General features: G+C 42.3%; 1 protein-coding gene across 1 annotated transcript; it reads right to left on the minus strand.

The window, feature by feature from the left end:
- Window positions 1-9546: 9546 nt before the first annotated feature.
- On the minus strand, window positions 9547-12398 carry rnf128a (ring finger protein 128a). Its single transcript, XM_010769624.1, has one exon. The coding sequence runs from the start codon at window positions 11970-11972 to the stop codon at window positions 10884-10886; it is 1089 nt and encodes a 362-aa protein (XP_010767926.1). The 5' UTR covers window positions 11973-12398; the 3' UTR covers window positions 9547-10883.
- Window positions 12399-16660: the final 4262 nt, after the last annotated feature.

The following is a 16660-nucleotide window of genomic DNA, read 5'->3' on the forward strand; positions in this document are numbered from 1 at the left end:
TTTCGATGGATTGATGCAGCCATAAAAAACACGTCAGTTTTGGGATTAAATATTATTTTCTGTGGAAACATCAAATAGCTTCAATGAGAAGCTGAAATAAGATGATACAGAATGTCAGCAGTGTGGAATAACATGATTTCCAACCCTTAAAGATTCTCGAGGAAGGGAACTACATAGAACACATGTAGAAATATTTGCAAAACTAATTTTGTGTTTATCAAATGAACATCACAGCTGTTTTGTTGATGAAGCGTAAATCACACAGCGGCTGTTAAATCACTCGTCGCAGTTCTCGCTTTAAGTTTAATTAACTGGAAACATTGTGAGGTTCACTTCATCATCACTGCTGTAGTGAAAAGTTAATTGTGTGATTATTATGGCTGGTGTGTGAGCGCAGCTGCACGTGTGTTGGTGTATGAGGAGAGAGAGAGAGTTCAGCTGAATAATTTACCCAGTGTATCATTTCTAAAAATGTACCCATTTCTAGTTTTAACCAGTGCTTGAATTGGAATAAAAAAGGTGCCAGTACTCTAAATCAGCAACTGTTTCAAGTCAATTTATTTATACAGCCCAAAAACAAGTATTTGGCTCAAAGTCATATACAGTATATCCTATAATGCTGGTGGGTTTGTCTCTTTACTGTATATTTTAGAAAGGCTCACTGTAACAAAATGACTCAGGGTGCATCTGAGATTAGAGGGGGTGCAGTGGTAAAGTGCTATTTTTATAAGTGGGGAGTGGACCTGGGGGGTTCGGGGGCATGCTCGCTCGGGAAGATTTTTTTTTAAATATTGAAGTTAAATGCATCAATCTGGTGCACTTTGAGAGCAAAATTAAGAGATATATGGATACCTCTCAACATCCATTATGAAACAACTGTAAACAGATTTACTTTTTCTTTATAAAAGAAAGTAAAGCCTGACTCCTACTGGCGGCTGGTTAAATGACTCCTCGTCCCTGAGTACACTCACCATCTTTCAGCAGGAGAGGGAATCCTTGTCCGGCGACAACCGCTGTCTTTTCGCACTATTAATAAACCACGCTAACATTTTCGAAATGCTAACGTTATGTGATGTATTTTCTGCTCTAGTCTATCGCTGCGGCACATCATTGATGCGTCATGACATGCGTCATGAGATGCGTCATGAGATCCCGCCGGCCGCCGAGATGCTTCTGGGACGCTTCTGAGCCGTAGCGGCGCATCTGGTGGAATAGCACCCATTGATTAGAGTGGCCGCAATCTTTGCGGACGCCGCGGTACAGCCGTAACGTGGCCGTAACGCGACGCAGACGGACCCGGTGGAATCTAGGGGTTACGGCCCCTACACACGGCGGCGTGCGTTGAAGCTTCAACGCTTCTGCCCATTCACTTTGAATGGGTGACGTCACGCCTCGCCGAACTGCATTGTGGGAGCAAAGCGTATGTGCACGCCGCCGTGCACACGGCGGCGTGCGTTGAAGCTTGGCGGTGGGCGTGTCTGAAGCTTGGGGAGTTAACGTGACCAACGCGACCAACAACCAATCACATGTTATTATATAATTACATTGCATTCCATGCTGGCTAAATATACTGTCTATGCCTGCTAGCTGTCCATTCAAACGAAGTACACTGGATATAAACTCCCCAAACAGGCGAAAACCTACCAGTTTCACCCACTGCCTCTGCAACCTCCCTCCATGCCTGGCTCCTCCAGTTTGTATCCCAGTAGGTGAACAGGGACTGGTCATACAACACCGGGTGATTCCCTACCGCTACAATGATTTTGTCCTCCATTTGCTGATTTGCATAAACGGGATTTGATTGGCTGACGCTTCCGTCAAAGCTTCAAAAGTAGAACATTGCTCTACTTTTGAAGCAAAGCTTTCCCACAATGCAATTCGGCAAAGCGTGACGTCACCCCATTCAAAGTGAATGGGCAGAAACGTTGAAACTTGCCGGCGGGCGTGTCTGAAGCTCGACCAACAACCAATCACATGAATCTCCCACCCCGGACACACAAGCACGCGGTTTGACTGCCTAGAGCTTGTACTGGCATATGATTCGATTGGCTGACGCTTCCGTCGAAGCTTCAAAAGTAGAACATTGCTCTACTTTTGAAGCGAGCAACGGGAGCAAAGCGACGTCATCCCATTCAAAGTGAATGGGCAGAAGCGTTGAATCTTCAACACACACCGCCGTGTCTAGGGACCGTCTATGGAGGTGAGTGGCATCTTGATGATGCGATGTGCGATCTTCACCACCCTCTGCAGTGATTTCTGGTCCTTGACCGTGCAGTTCTCGTACCAGACTGAGATGCAGACAATATGCACAATGTACAAATGCAACAGTGAATATCTCCACTATGAAACATAATGCCCACACATAACCCCAGTGACATACACTCACTCAACACTGCAGCACGTATTAGGTGGTTTGTAAATGAGGCTATTTGTATAATGATCCTATACATGTGATTAACCCTAATATCCTCTACAGTGGAGCCAGCGCTCTTCAGAAATTGGTTCATATTTGGTATATCAGTCTCATTAACATCTAAATTGCCCTTCTGTGTGGACCCGACTTCTAGATTCAACACCTACAGACTCCTTCCATTCCTCCCCCATCATCGTATCCCCCTCCCCCTTCTCTTTTCCATTCAGTTTCCAGATAACGTGAAAGCATCTGCTGTGTATACCAACTTAAGTCTGCGGACACAACCCACCCAGGCATGGGGACTTGGCATGAATATGAATGCAGTATAAGCTGGTATTGCTAAAGGAAACACATGGCCGAAACAGAATACACGAAGAGACGAACAAGGAAACAGACTGGGGAGATGTCTCACACCGGCACCTGCTAAACTAGGGGACTGCTCATTGAGTCCGATTATTTTAAGATTTCAGACTGCTACACACTAGTCTATATCATTTATACGACTCAAAATAACAACATGATTTACCCGAGTTTACAGTTCAGTTTTACTCTGAAGATCGTGCTCATTATTTCATCACAAATCCTTACCATTACCATAGTCTACTTGCAATAAGTATTTTTACACGGATCAAGAATTACAATTAATGAGTCTTTAAAAAAATGATATCTGCCTAGTTTCTACTCATCAAAGTGTTAAATAAAGAAAGTTATAAATACCCTTTCTATTTATTCTTTCCTTATTTTGGGATGAATTACATAATTTACAAATAACAATAACAATATGAGGCCTACATAAATACAAAGAGGAACAGGATAAAAAAGACAAACATCTCTTAATGGTCATACTAGGGTAAAATATCTAGATACTTTCTATCTGCATCAAATCCAATCAATTTTTTTGAATGTATCTCTTTAAAAAATGCTGCTGAAGTAGTGCCATGGCCTAGCACTGACCCTTGGTGTACAGAAAATAGGACAAACCTTCGAGGGACTTTTGTTGCCTAACCAAATGGCAGCCACAGCTTGTGGACAAACTGTGTAGGGAAGTCCAGGCAGGCTGTGACAGATGGTCCGAGTGAACGGGTGACTGTGGACAATGTGTGCTGCGTCCAGGAACGCAAATTCAGCAGAATGACACAGAAAGAGAAAAACCTGAAGCTTCTGTTGTGTCACTTTAGACAAACATAAACCACACGCACAATGGATGGAGAGAGACACTCAAGTGCAAAACTTCATCGAAAAAAAAGACAAGGCCAGCAGGAAAAGACAAGCGGGACACAGCATCATGAAGCCTATTTGCTGCTCGCACTGTAGGATTTGTGCTCACTAAAGACATGTTGCACTCATACCTGCTCTCTCCCTTACGACAAAATCCTCTCACAAACATCAATCCCAGTGTTCACTCTGTTGCCTTTTTCTTTGTCCTGCTGGCTCTTCGCAATTAAGCAAATGGATCATTAATTAATCGCCGCAGGCAACGGGACACACGAGGAGTTAATCAGACTGGATGGATGGACTGCTGGGAAAGAGCACGACACACACACACACACATATATACACACATACATGACGACTTTCACAAACTATTGACATTTCTGAAAAGTGAGCCTCTGGTAAAGATGTGCATGAATAAAATGAGAGAAAATGGCAGGAGACTGGAGTTGATGAAAAGCAGCTTGATCATTCATTCATTTTGTCAAACTGCTGAGTGGCAGTTTCTTTTAGAGAGGAAACTTTGGTTGAAGCCTTGCCTCGGGCTGTCAACAGTCAGAGTAAGACAAGAGGATATTTTTCTAGCGTGTGATGATACACAGCTCAATCTTTCAGACTGCTGACAATTCATTTTCATGAAGTTTATGAAATACAAATAGGACTATTGACAGGGGGAAACCACCCAGGGTTAGTGTTGGTCGGATTTAGAGTGAACAGATAGGTTTCATAAGCATCGGCCGGTCCCAGACAGGTGCGCCTCAGTGCTGAGACATCACTGTGGCTGCTGAGACAGAGGCTGATTGTGATGCAGACATGTTTCTCAGACCTTTTCTGCTTCAAAGGTGGGGTTCTCTTGAGGCACATAGAGCAGCTCGTTTTATCTTTCTCTGGCTCTCTCTGTCTTCTGAAGTGTGTGTATGTGTGTTTGAGTATTAGATGATGGATAGATTGGGTTAGGACTGAAGTAATTGCATGCACAAATGTTGGGAATGATTTAAATCTGTGCTGCCAGGAGAGAATACCAAATGTGCCCCCCATCGCACAGCAGGAAGGGAAGAAAATAGAGGTTAGATCTATTATTATCATTAATTTAAAAATAAATAGTCCTGCAAATGCCAATTAGTTTTATTATCTATTTTCTGCTAAATTATTTATGAAATGAATGGATTATGCAGTGGATTTAGTGAAAAATGTCCTTAGTTATTTCCCAGATCCAAAACAATATTATTTGTATTTGCCTTTTTTAAATCAACAACAATTCCAAAAACTGAAATATTAAGTTTGCTGTCACGTACGATAAAGTAAAGCAATTATCTTCCAAACGTTTAAAAAGCTGAACCAGTTGAATGTTTGAGATTGTTGCTTGAAAACAAAGCTCCATAATCCAAATCTAAGAAAAATTATAAGCCATTTATGACCACCCCAAAACACAAAAAGATACAGAACAGAGACCAAGAAATCAATAAACAAGTTGTGCTGAATTCTCACCTCGTCAACATAATGCTGTATTAACATTCATCCAGTAGATGGCAGAATGTAATCACTTCAACCCATTTGGCAGCTACACCAAACCAGTTCCAGCCCTTAAAATGAATTATAAAATGTACAAATAGATGTAAGGCCCATATTTTTCACCAATTGAATGGTCTTTTGAACCTTTTTGTGTGACGCATAGCCCTGTGACATCGCTTCCTTCCCCCGCCATTGATTCAGAGAGGAAGAGGTGCTTCTTCTAAGGACATCCTCTCTTTTCCTTTAACCTAACATGCCGGCTTGCCTGACCCCTTTGCTGGCGGCAGACATGTTAAAAGGACAGGACAGTACAGGGCAGTATCGGCAGCGACACAGGATGAGAGTTGTTTTGTCCGGTGCACTCAGCACTATCTGATCTGCCACCAGGTCAACAAGAGGAAGGAAGGGTTGACAACATCATGCAGAAGCTAAGACTCTACCGTGGACAGACCTGAAATACTGCTGCTGTGGTATTATTATGCAGAAAATGTGAAGTAGACTTATCTGATTAGATAATGCATGCTGGGAGGAAAAGGAGTTGTGACTGCTCTGCTGAAGGACAGACACACATGTACTTACTTACTATAGATTACATTACATTACATGTTACTTGCTGGACGCTTTTATCCAAAGCGACTTACATACGCAATACTGTGGGCAATCCCAACAGGAGCAATTTGGGGTGAAGTGTCTTGCCCAGGGTCACAACGACATGATGACTGCAGTGGGGTTTGAACCTGTGACCAGGTAGCTTATATAACTTAGCCATTTAAGTATACAATCAGTAAAGTACTCTGTTTCACTATGGTTGGGTTTATTACTCTGTACTGTCCACTCAAGCAAGAAATTGCTCAGCACCTGAAACCATGAAATGATCATGGGACTGGCTTGTGACAACTTTTACATTTGCTTGCTGGGACTGAATTTAAATCCATGCGAATAGGGACTTCCTCCACCAGGTGGAGATGCAGAGCTATGATAAAACCTTTGCCGGGACAGACTGACACACACTGACACACTTCCTCATGTTTATTTAGCCAAAAACATAGCCCCACTTCTTATATTCTTTATTCAGTCCCAAGCCTCCATGATTATACGTCACCTCAGAAAACACAAGATATTTACTGTGATTAGAGGGTACAGGAGCAGATAAGCTCCGAGGCCACTACAGTAGTTAATTCCACTCTTTGATTCCTATCAGGAACTGAAGGTCAAGTGCAGCATTAGAGTACGTCCACAGACTTGTATGCCATTAAATGAAAACCTTCTGACTCAATTCTCTCCTTAACAACTGCAATAAATCAAGAGGAGCACCACCGCTGAGCAGAGCGTGCCTCTAACCTAGGGCTCTCCAGTTGTTCCAGCCTGGCCAGTTAGTTCAGTATTGATTCTCTGTCTCGAAGTGATACCACTATAACCATCTGACCTATGAATGCTGAGCTCACAGCACTGGCCTGAAATCCAGTGCATATTGCACTCAGAGGGGAGAGGGAACACCCAGACCCAGCTCACACTCTGAAAATCTACATCAGTGGTTATAAAGCAGGGAGTGTGTTTAAGGAGGTCCTCTTAAAAATGCGGAATTGTTTATTATAATATAAAAATAAAAATAAGTCATCATAGAAGTGAGTCAAATGTGAATAAGAGTCACAAGACCGACTTCTCTGATCATAGGGTTCACTTCCTCAGTGGTTATCCACTGAATTGGAGTTGACAACTGTGTAAGTCTGATTTAAATCATATTAAACAACCAAAGTCTCTTTAGATGGAAGCCAAAACTATTGTTGATCAAGGGGTTCTTTTTTACTTAACACAAAATACATTCAGAGCCAATGTCTTAACTAATCTATTTTGTTAGGTTTATAGTCTATTGAAATGGTTTTGCAAAGCCACGATTGTCACAGACATATAAAATGAAAAATAAATAGCCTAAAACAATACAAATTAAAATAAACTATGAATAAATGTATGCAGTATCTCAAAGTAACGGTTCACTGGCGTCTTTATCTGCAGAATATATCATGATTTCTGGGGTGAAATTATTGTTACATTTCATCTTGTTACTTAACAAAAAAGCACATTTTATGAAAACTACTAGTCATTTAAAAATGTGTTATTTTACTTGGGCTAGGTAAAATATTTGAATAATAACTCAAGGAGCCTACTTTGCTACATTTCAATTGGCATCCCTAGTGCTATGAATAAAATATTCTGCCTTCACTGCATGCCCTGTTTCTGTACCGGTTTTAAAACGTTCTCTCACAAAGCAGTGATACATTCTTCAGTCCTAGAGTGCCTTGCAGATATGTTGAGACTTGAAAGGATGTAAAAAGGAAAATTATTATCAGGCCATAGAGTCCTATGATCTAAGAAAAACTGAAGGTAAGGCACCTTTTGAGTTCATATTGAAAATCTAAAATATAACACTTCATTCTGAATAAGTAAATAGTTTGTGTGAAATAAGTTAGTAGTGTGACAGGAATATCTAGTGCAGGTCAGGCCTAAGAATCCACCAGAAAGTTACACAAATGGACCTTGGTCTTGACAATATTGGATACTACGAACTCTTCAGCCCTCTTTAAAATGAATCAGTCCTAAAAATGACTCTTTTAATGAAATGGTTTACTCATGTCCACAGTTTTGACATTATCTATGCTAAAGAATCACACATGACAGACATAACAGGCAGGTCATTATACACACATGCCCAAAGCAGTGTTTCCCCTATATACAAATAGTGGCGGCGCAGCGCCGCTGCTGAAATATGCGCGCCGCTGCTAGGGGGCGCCAGCCAGGTACCCAAAAAGACAAAAATACTCTTTCTTTTTTTTTAATTAAAATAATAATAAGTGGCGACCCTTTTTCATTTTTGATTGTTTGTTATGTGGATTTGTAGTATTTGTGTTACTGTATGTTCAATAAAGGTGTATTTTTGCTAAATCTTGAGACATTGCCACTGTATGTACTAGGCAGGGCCGATTTTTGGCATACCATAGCTGGTAGCTCTGGGAGGGAAAAAACATTTTTGACCGTTGGCGCTCATCCAAATTTTCGGCCTTGATGTAACAACATTCATAATTAAGTAAATGTAACACCATTTTCACCCCGGTTACACTTTTCATTTGCCCTGTACCGAATGGAGCCTGAAGGGATGAAAGTGGGGGATGTTGGCGCTTATCAGGCGCCGCAGCTTCACAGCCAAAATGCGAGCGTGGGAGCCGAGAGAGCGAGGAGAAAGAGAGAGGGCGCACCGGTACCGGCTCTGTTGTTATTAGAATCTGGTGCTAGCTGCGCTAACGGATATAGGAAGTAGATGTTTCTACAACCAGGGTGGAGAAGAGCTCTCCTGTCAGACTGAGAGGCTCAGTGAGGTAAAGGACTGAGTGTTTAGATAGTTAATTTTAGTCTAAGTTATCTCAGTGGGTCTCAAACGTTTTGACCACAGATTATGTAAACACATATTTCCAAGGCACTCCTTTATAATTTTTAGGATAAATAAAAACAGGTTTGAAATCATTCCAATGTATACAATAGGACAGTAAACCAAAATTATTGTTTAAAGTTGGAGAGATACAAAAATATGCATTTAATAAATAAATGTTAACTTAGTAAAATAAGATATGAAAGAACAACAAAAATAAAATAAGTTACATTTATTTGTTATTGGCTATGGTAGGTTATTGGTTATGTTCATACTTATTTGATTATTCAAATGTAAACCGATCTTTTTCATATGGGTGTTTTAGAGTTGTACCCCATAGATCAGGTCTCTAGTAATTGTGTGCTCAAAGTGCACCAGATTGAAGCATTTTACTTTAAAATGGTCAAACAAATCTTCCCGGGGGGGCATACCCCCGGACCCCCCTAGAGGATGTGACGTCCACCCCCCAATTTAAACATGTTCATACAATACTGAATACATTTGAAGCAATTTTTACGTATATTACCTATGTCAATAAGTTTCTGCTGCTATGACTCCATCCTAGGGGAAACACTGCCCAAAGTACTTAGTGACTAACAGCCTCACACAAATTCGAAAGAAGTCTTTCAATTTCATTACAGTCGTTACTGTGGGTGTACTTCTAAGAAACAATGGAAGGATAATGAAAAATAATATTTCCATTCGATTGCCATCCAGCTGCATATCTCTGCTTGCTCGGTCGTGCCCTTCTACTTATGTGATATGATGATTATCCAGCTCGAGCTCAAGGTGTGTGTAGACCGGCTCCCACCTGTGCAGAAGTAATTACTCGTCTCCCTGAGTCATGGGGAACAAGAGCATAACTCCTAAAGTGAGACACTACTTAACTACACATAAACCTGTGTACTAGTGTGTAGTGAAACAAACCAGCACATTCACATTCTTCCACACTCAACATATTCAGCTTTCACACAGGCAGAAGAAACACCATTCTAACAAGCACATATGCTCATGAAGTGGGCCTCATTTTGAGGGATTTATTGTATTCTTATAAGCATCAATGTGATTTAATACAGCAAGAACTATTCATTTTTACAGAACAATTTAAGACTCCTGGAATCTCTCAAACAGTAGTAATAATGATTCAATATAGAAAAATATATCACGTGCCAGCAACCAGCATATCCCCATGAGTAAACAAAAAAATGAAACAATCCTTTTGCTTTATAATTGACAGAGGGACACACTTAATCATGGAATTGCAAGAATCTAAAGACGTGTTCCATAATGTACACATGTGGTAGTTCAGAGGTAGACCAGAGGACATGAATAAACAACATTCCAGATATTTCAAAGGAAAAACATGGAAGACCTCTTCAAGAACAACCATGTTTGCTTGCACATTCGAATCAGCTGTTTTCAGAACAAAAAATGCCTCTACATAAATTATGTATAAACCTACATGTATACTAACAGATAGAAGTTGACATGATAGATATATATATTTCAACCTGCATAATTTCAAAACCCATAACACAATTGCCCCTATCCGACAGTCATTTTTTGTAGTAATATCATCTTAAATTGTTAGACCTTTCCTGCATTGCAACATTAACAAAAAAGTAGCTAATAAACTAAAGGACAGTCATCAGGTGATGTTTTTGACTCATCGCAGTGCAATGTGTGTCATACTGTATTTCCTGTTATGGGTGTATTCATGAGTGTGTTTTAAATCCAGCCTGACATTCCAACATTGAAAATGAAAAAAAAAAAAAACATACTGCATTTAAAATAGAATAGAAAATAATTCAAATTATTTGAATAAAAGGAAATAAATCATGCTGGGAATTTAAAAGACACTGGTCAATTGTGAGGGAGTGTAAGCAATGTGAGCCAACAAGTGTTTTGTTATTTGGCTCTGATGTAAATAAGATATTCAAATCCTCAACTGCACTCCCTCCCTGGTCAGTGAGGAGCTGGTTTGTTTACTATGCAAAGCTGTAATTTGACACCGGTATCACTCCACAACTGCTTAGTTTTCGAGAATCAATTCTAACCATCTCAAGGTCACTTTGTGAAACACCAAGACAGACCCCAAGAGAATGCAGCGCCAAACTAATTACACGAGGCCCATTACCATTTTAAATCCTTGGGAATTTATTTTGAAAATATATTAAACCTGCATTAGAAGATGAACATTGTTTCTGCTGTAGGAAAATTGGTGTGAGATTCCATAGTGATGGTTCAGTTTATCCCAGAAGACATTTCAAGCAGGGAATTGGACTGTGTCCCGGTAGGTTGCTGCTCTGTTTCCGTTGTTGTTGTTCATCTTCTTCCAGCCTCCGAGTCTCCCTCGAAGGCACTGTTGTCATAGTGATGCTGAAGTCTCTCTGGGTCAGAGCTCGTTTGGTCAGTCAGTGGGACTTCGTACATGGGCTCTCCTCCCATCACTGTGATCACAGTGACCTCTGGTGTTGCATTGGGAGTAAGGCTCTCTTTTGTTTCCTCCTCAACTCCCAGGGCCTTCAGGATGTCGCACTTACACATGGGACAGGTCCTCCTCTCCAGCAGCCAGGGTTCGATGCAGGGTTTGTGGAAGATGTGGTCACACGTAAGCACTGTCACCACTTCCCCTGCCTTGTAGGATTCAAGACACACGGCACACATGTTGGACTCAGAGTTAGTTTCCTCATCCCCTGACTTGAGTTTGCGTACTTGTAGACGCCTGATTGCCTTTTTAGCTTCAGACTTTAGCTTCCTTTCAGAGCGCCGGTGCATATTCATATTGTAGAGACGATTTGCAGAGATGAATACAAAGTAGGCGATGGAGGCTGCTGTCACGATGAAGAAGGAGATGGACAGGAAGTAAAGCCAGTATGTGTCCATCCAGGGTCCGTGATCTCTGCCTATATCAATTATCATCTGCACAACTGTCCCATTCTTCACCAAATTAACAACTGTCATTCCCTGAGAATTGCCAATCATAATAGCCACTATGCCATCTCCTTCTGGGTGTGACATGTGCATGGTGCTGTTGCCAGTGCCATCCACATTATACACCACCACACCAGAGGCTCCTTGACGATAAGCAGCATTGATCTTTTCACTGAAGGTGCAGTTGCCTCTTTTTACCAGGGCTATCCAAGGCAGGGAGCTGTTGTTTGGATTGTAGACAGGATCTGAGCCACAGCCTTTGGGGTCTCCCTTGGGAAGCGTAACAATGCCTGAGGCTTGCTCCAGGGGAGAGTTACGACCAAACACCCCACACTCGCAGATTTTATCCACAGTCACATTGTTGCTGTTAACATAGCTTATTTCCACTTTGGCTGTCCAAAACGAGAAGGCAGCGGAGTAGTGAAAAAGTCCTGACAAACACAGCAAAAGCAGCAAGCAGTGTTGTGTCTTCTTACCCATGGTAACGCTCTTCTTAAAACAACAGCAAGCCTCCGTTAGCTTCTTTAGCTTCTTTAAAACTCCTTTGTTAGTCCCAGTTCCTGGTTTGTCCGAGCAACAGCGGTCTGAATACAGCTACAGTTTCACCTAGGCTGCGGTCTACTGTAACCCGATAGCCTTTAGTAACACAACACCAGCTATGCGTCAGCCACTCACCTATCGTTATCTTCCTGAACCTTGAACACTGAGCACTCCCTGCAGAGGGCAGGGTGCTGGTATTCAACAAGTTAGGTTACACAAAACACACAGACCTGTGCTGTTTTTCGAGAGCCAAGGAACAAAATCCGAGAAGTCAAGGTGCGATAAGCATAACGATAAGGATAATTCCATGGACATAGGTCAATAAACAGAGCAATCTTGTGAGACTCATAAAAGCTCCGACTTTCCCTTGTGTAATGATGAGCAAAGCAAAGCGACCAGTTTTTCAAGCTTGACTCGTTTCCTTCCCCTTCTGTGGCTGAGATCACCGTTGTGAAAAGCAAACTGACAAGAATAACTACTCTACCTCATGGTTATTTATTTATAAATATGTCTGCTGCGACAATTCATTTTAACAAAGGCACATGAAAAGTCACATGAAAGTGTGAGTCAGTTTACATTTGTGCACATCATACAGTATAATAAAGTTGTCCCATGTTTTTAGAAACGTAGAGGCACTTCAGTTTTATTCCCCACAGCTACATACCAGTGACAACTGAGATGGAACAGTGCATTGTTGAGTTTCCATTGTATCTTCTTACACACAAGTGAAAGCACACACACACACAGAGGCTTCCAATGACAAATGACATGGAGGTGTTTTTTTGCCAAGCTTGCTTTTCACCTTTGTTCTCCAAAACTTACACACACACAAAGTACACACAGCAGTAAGTTGAGCACACTGTTAACCCCTTAATACCGTATTAACTGCAGAGAAAAGCGTTTTATTTTTGTACCAAGTTGGTGTGAATTTAGGAATCACACTATAAGATATCCTCTAAAATATATTCTCTAAGACTTTTTGCTTCAATACTAGCATCTACTGGTTGGATAAGAGTCTGGTCAATGACAATAGCAAACTGCTACTCTGATATAATATGTGCATGCAATGAATGCAGATGGTATCTCCAAATATTTTGTAATTGAAAATCTAACAGTAATTGGGGGGGAAATGGTGTTGTTGAATAAAATAAACTTTAGAAAAACTATACTGTGAAAAAAAATGATCTATAATTAACTGATATTGTGAAAAGAAGCAGGAGAAAAACTCCTTTCAAAAAGGAGTTTTTGAAATATATATATATAGGGGACATTTAACAATTTCATAGATATGTTACATATGTTGTCTGAATGTATATAGTGATCATTTATTTTATACTTAAATATTGTTATCGATTTGAAAAAACTTCAGCATGACATCCAGGATGGTCACAAACAATTACACATTTCTTTAAAGGTCCCATGTCATGGCCATTTCTACTGATCATAATTCCATTGTTGAGGTCTGCTAGAATAGATTTACATTGTTCAATGTTCCAAAATCACATTGGTTTTCTCATACAGCATCTCTATAGTATGTGTATTCACTCTCTGTCCTACACGCCTTGTTGGAGCTACTGCCCCCCCCTTCCCGATGATCCCACTGTGCTCTGATGTGTGTTTATGTGTTACAACGGCGTTTGTTAGCAACCAGAACAGGACACCAGTAATGACAAACAGATGAGAATTCTGCATAGGGTCTGGGTGCTGTGTTGGCGGGACTTTGCGGGGCTCGCTGCCCCGCCCTTTGAGGCTCGAGGAGCGGACAGTGTGAGCTGGATTACTGGTGTCGTTTCCTGGTTGCTCCGTGGGGTCTGCAAGACAGCGAGACACCGCGGCGAACTGTGAGTGGAGAGCCACAGAGCCGCGGCTGAGAAAAGATGTGTCTAAGTGGCAGTACGGACCGACAGTCTCGTCTTCTTGGGAATACACGTCAGTATCTCGTAGCGTGGGGATTTCGTGGCGGGGGACTCGAGGGTGAGAGGCCGGAGTGGATCTACCTCTCTTGTTTTACTTAGCCATCTAACGCGAAAATCACGGTAAAATTTTCAATTCCTGGATTACTAAGTAGTTACCGTGTTAAGTGTGGACGTTCGCGCCTTTGAGCGAATTCGGCACGGCTGGCACGCCGCCGGGACAAAAACCAACGCGAAGGTGAACCGGATCAAGGCCGGGCCCCCGGTGAAAAAGTGGGAAAAAAGACCAGGCGGGCTGATTTAGCACCAAGATAGCTGCCGGTTGTTTGTCCCGACTCAGTCCGGACTGCAAACGATTGGATCTCTTCTTAGCGACAGTTCCCGATGTTGATGTTGTTTACTTGTATAAATTATGGCACTAAATTAACATTTATAGTGCAAAGTTCTTACTAGCGCTTGCTTGTTGTATGACCTATGGGCCAACATTCTTTGGTACTTAATTACGAAAACTGTTCAGACGTCTGTCTGCCGTCCAGCTTTTTGGAAAATTTTACGCGACAAAAGATTTACCTCCGAACCGATTCCGGATTGCAATATATAACGGGCTGGCAGGTCGTGGAGTGTTGTTGCCGGATTATCGTCGTTGTATTTATTTGCGGTCGCTGACATAACGCGGTACTCGTGGTCGCCGTCAGACACAAACATGGCAAATTTTGGGAAAACAGATTCAAAAGACTTCGTCTATACTTCTCGGACACTTCGCGAGACTCACGATTCTTCGATTGCCGCACAACAAAAAAAAAAAAAAAAACCCCGCGATTTTACTTCTACTGCAATTTGCCGCAGGCGGATTTGTGACGCATCGATATCTTGATGGGGTCAAAGGATTTGACATTACACTCGCGTCGTTAATTTCACTCGGCCCGATTTTCCGGTTGGTTTGGCTCGCTCCGGCTCGGCTCCGGGACGTCACATTACGCGGTATTATATCCCCGATATTCGTTATCAAGTGTGACCCATCGAAATAAAATCAACTTTTTTTTACTTAGCAGCGCACTAAAGATGCGGGTATGTCAGAGTAAAGGGTACATTCCGTGCCTGTGTGGACCGGCTAATAGCCCGCGAGGCCACCCGGCAGTCCGCTTGCTACTCGTACTATGACGGATGATTCTGACCACACAGGGCGTTACAGAACAAGAAAAGTCGGGCAGCGGCTGCGGGAAAAGCCGTAGCCGTCAGGCCGGTTCGCGTCAGCGACGTTTTTATTTAGTGAGGTTACGTGGACTAACCAGACAAGTCGATCGCTAGTCACGTACTCTTCGCTTTGCCTTCACTACCTGCGGGTTTGTTTTGATAATTCTTCCCGGTTTAGACTCCAAAGTAACTTGAGGTTCCGCGCGAGCTGTTGTCCAAGCCTTCAGGGTACTCGAAGGAGCAACATCTCACTTTTACCTTGCGTGTGTGATAAAAGAACAAACAAATATAGTAGCGTCAGACAAGAAGAAGAGAGAGCCAATAGGTGCGTCAGACAGAAGGCCAACAACGGGAGAAAACTCTACTCGCTTATGTTGTGATGGCGGCCGGACGACCATTCCTTCTCAATAACGGTCGAGGTGGCGTGCGCGTCAAAGCACGAGAGACCGGCACGCCCAGACTTCAGAAACCGCCACACAAGGTCACGCTGTCGGGTACCGCTTTTTTGCGTCTCTGCCGCTCCGGGCTGCGTTTGTCAGGCCCCAGGCAGACACAGTATCATAGAACACAACAGTCTAACACACAGGCCGGAAATCAGTTACCTTTTTCAGAAAAGACCGGTCACTGGTAGTGCCTGGAACTATTGCGCCTTTAACATCATGTCGGCCGCCGGCATACTGGTTGTATTTGCTTATTAAAAGGAGTCTCAGGCGCCGTTGAATAAGAACCCCCTCCGAACTACGGACTCGGGGTCTTGCCGAGCAACCCTAAATAAAAGGATTCAAAAAGAGACTTCATAGCACCGCATTGGTACGGTCCAGGTTTACCTGGGTTAGGCACCTCGAGGAGTGTTCCTTCCCCCATTATGTCGCCCTTCGAACTCGTTGGTAGGGGAGAGAGGTCATCTTGTCCTTAACGGCATGACATTACATTAGTTGTAGAGAACCTGTTTTTACTTTACATTATATTTATTGAGGTTTTTGTAGCGAAATTACACAATAAAAAATGGATTTCGAGAAAATCAACTTTGGGGACTACAAAAATATTTGGAAGAAACAAAAAAAAAAAGTTGTCAGACATTTATATGTGTTGAAATATTATTTTAATCGTGGTTAAATGGAAAAAGTTCTGATTTGTGTCCATACTAGGATTCATTTTTTCTTTGCTCCAATAGTACCTCCAACAAACATGAAAAAATTCGGTAGCGGTTAAATAGTCACCTACAAAAGACCTGATGAACATTAATTTGTCGTACAAAGGACTGGCCTAGTCTGTCGCAACTCAGGCAGTCCATCACTGGGCCTGAGGGTTCAGTCGGGTGGGCTACGTCGTGAGCGACAAACTCACGACCTTATTGGGTGACGGGGGGGAGAGGTTTGGGCAACAAACTGAAACCTTGTCGTCGATTACATCCGCCTAGGAGGGTGGTCGCTTGCCTCCCCATCACCATCACAGCATCACACATCACACAGTCACACATCCCCATCCCCACATCCGCCCACACAACCTTAACTCGGTTTG

This window comes from Notothenia coriiceps, unplaced genomic scaffold (assembly GCF_000735185.1).
Source record: "Notothenia coriiceps isolate Sejong01 unplaced genomic scaffold, NC01 NC01_scaffold00007583, whole genome shotgun sequence".
Taxonomy (NCBI): domain Eukaryota; kingdom Metazoa; phylum Chordata; class Actinopteri; order Perciformes; family Nototheniidae; genus Notothenia; species Notothenia coriiceps.

Excerpts from the sequence above, each read along its gene's own strand:
- rnf128a (XM_010769624.1), bottom strand. The coding sequence starts at position 11,972 with ATGGGTAAGAAGACACAACACTGCTTGCTGCTTTTGCTGTGTTTGTCA.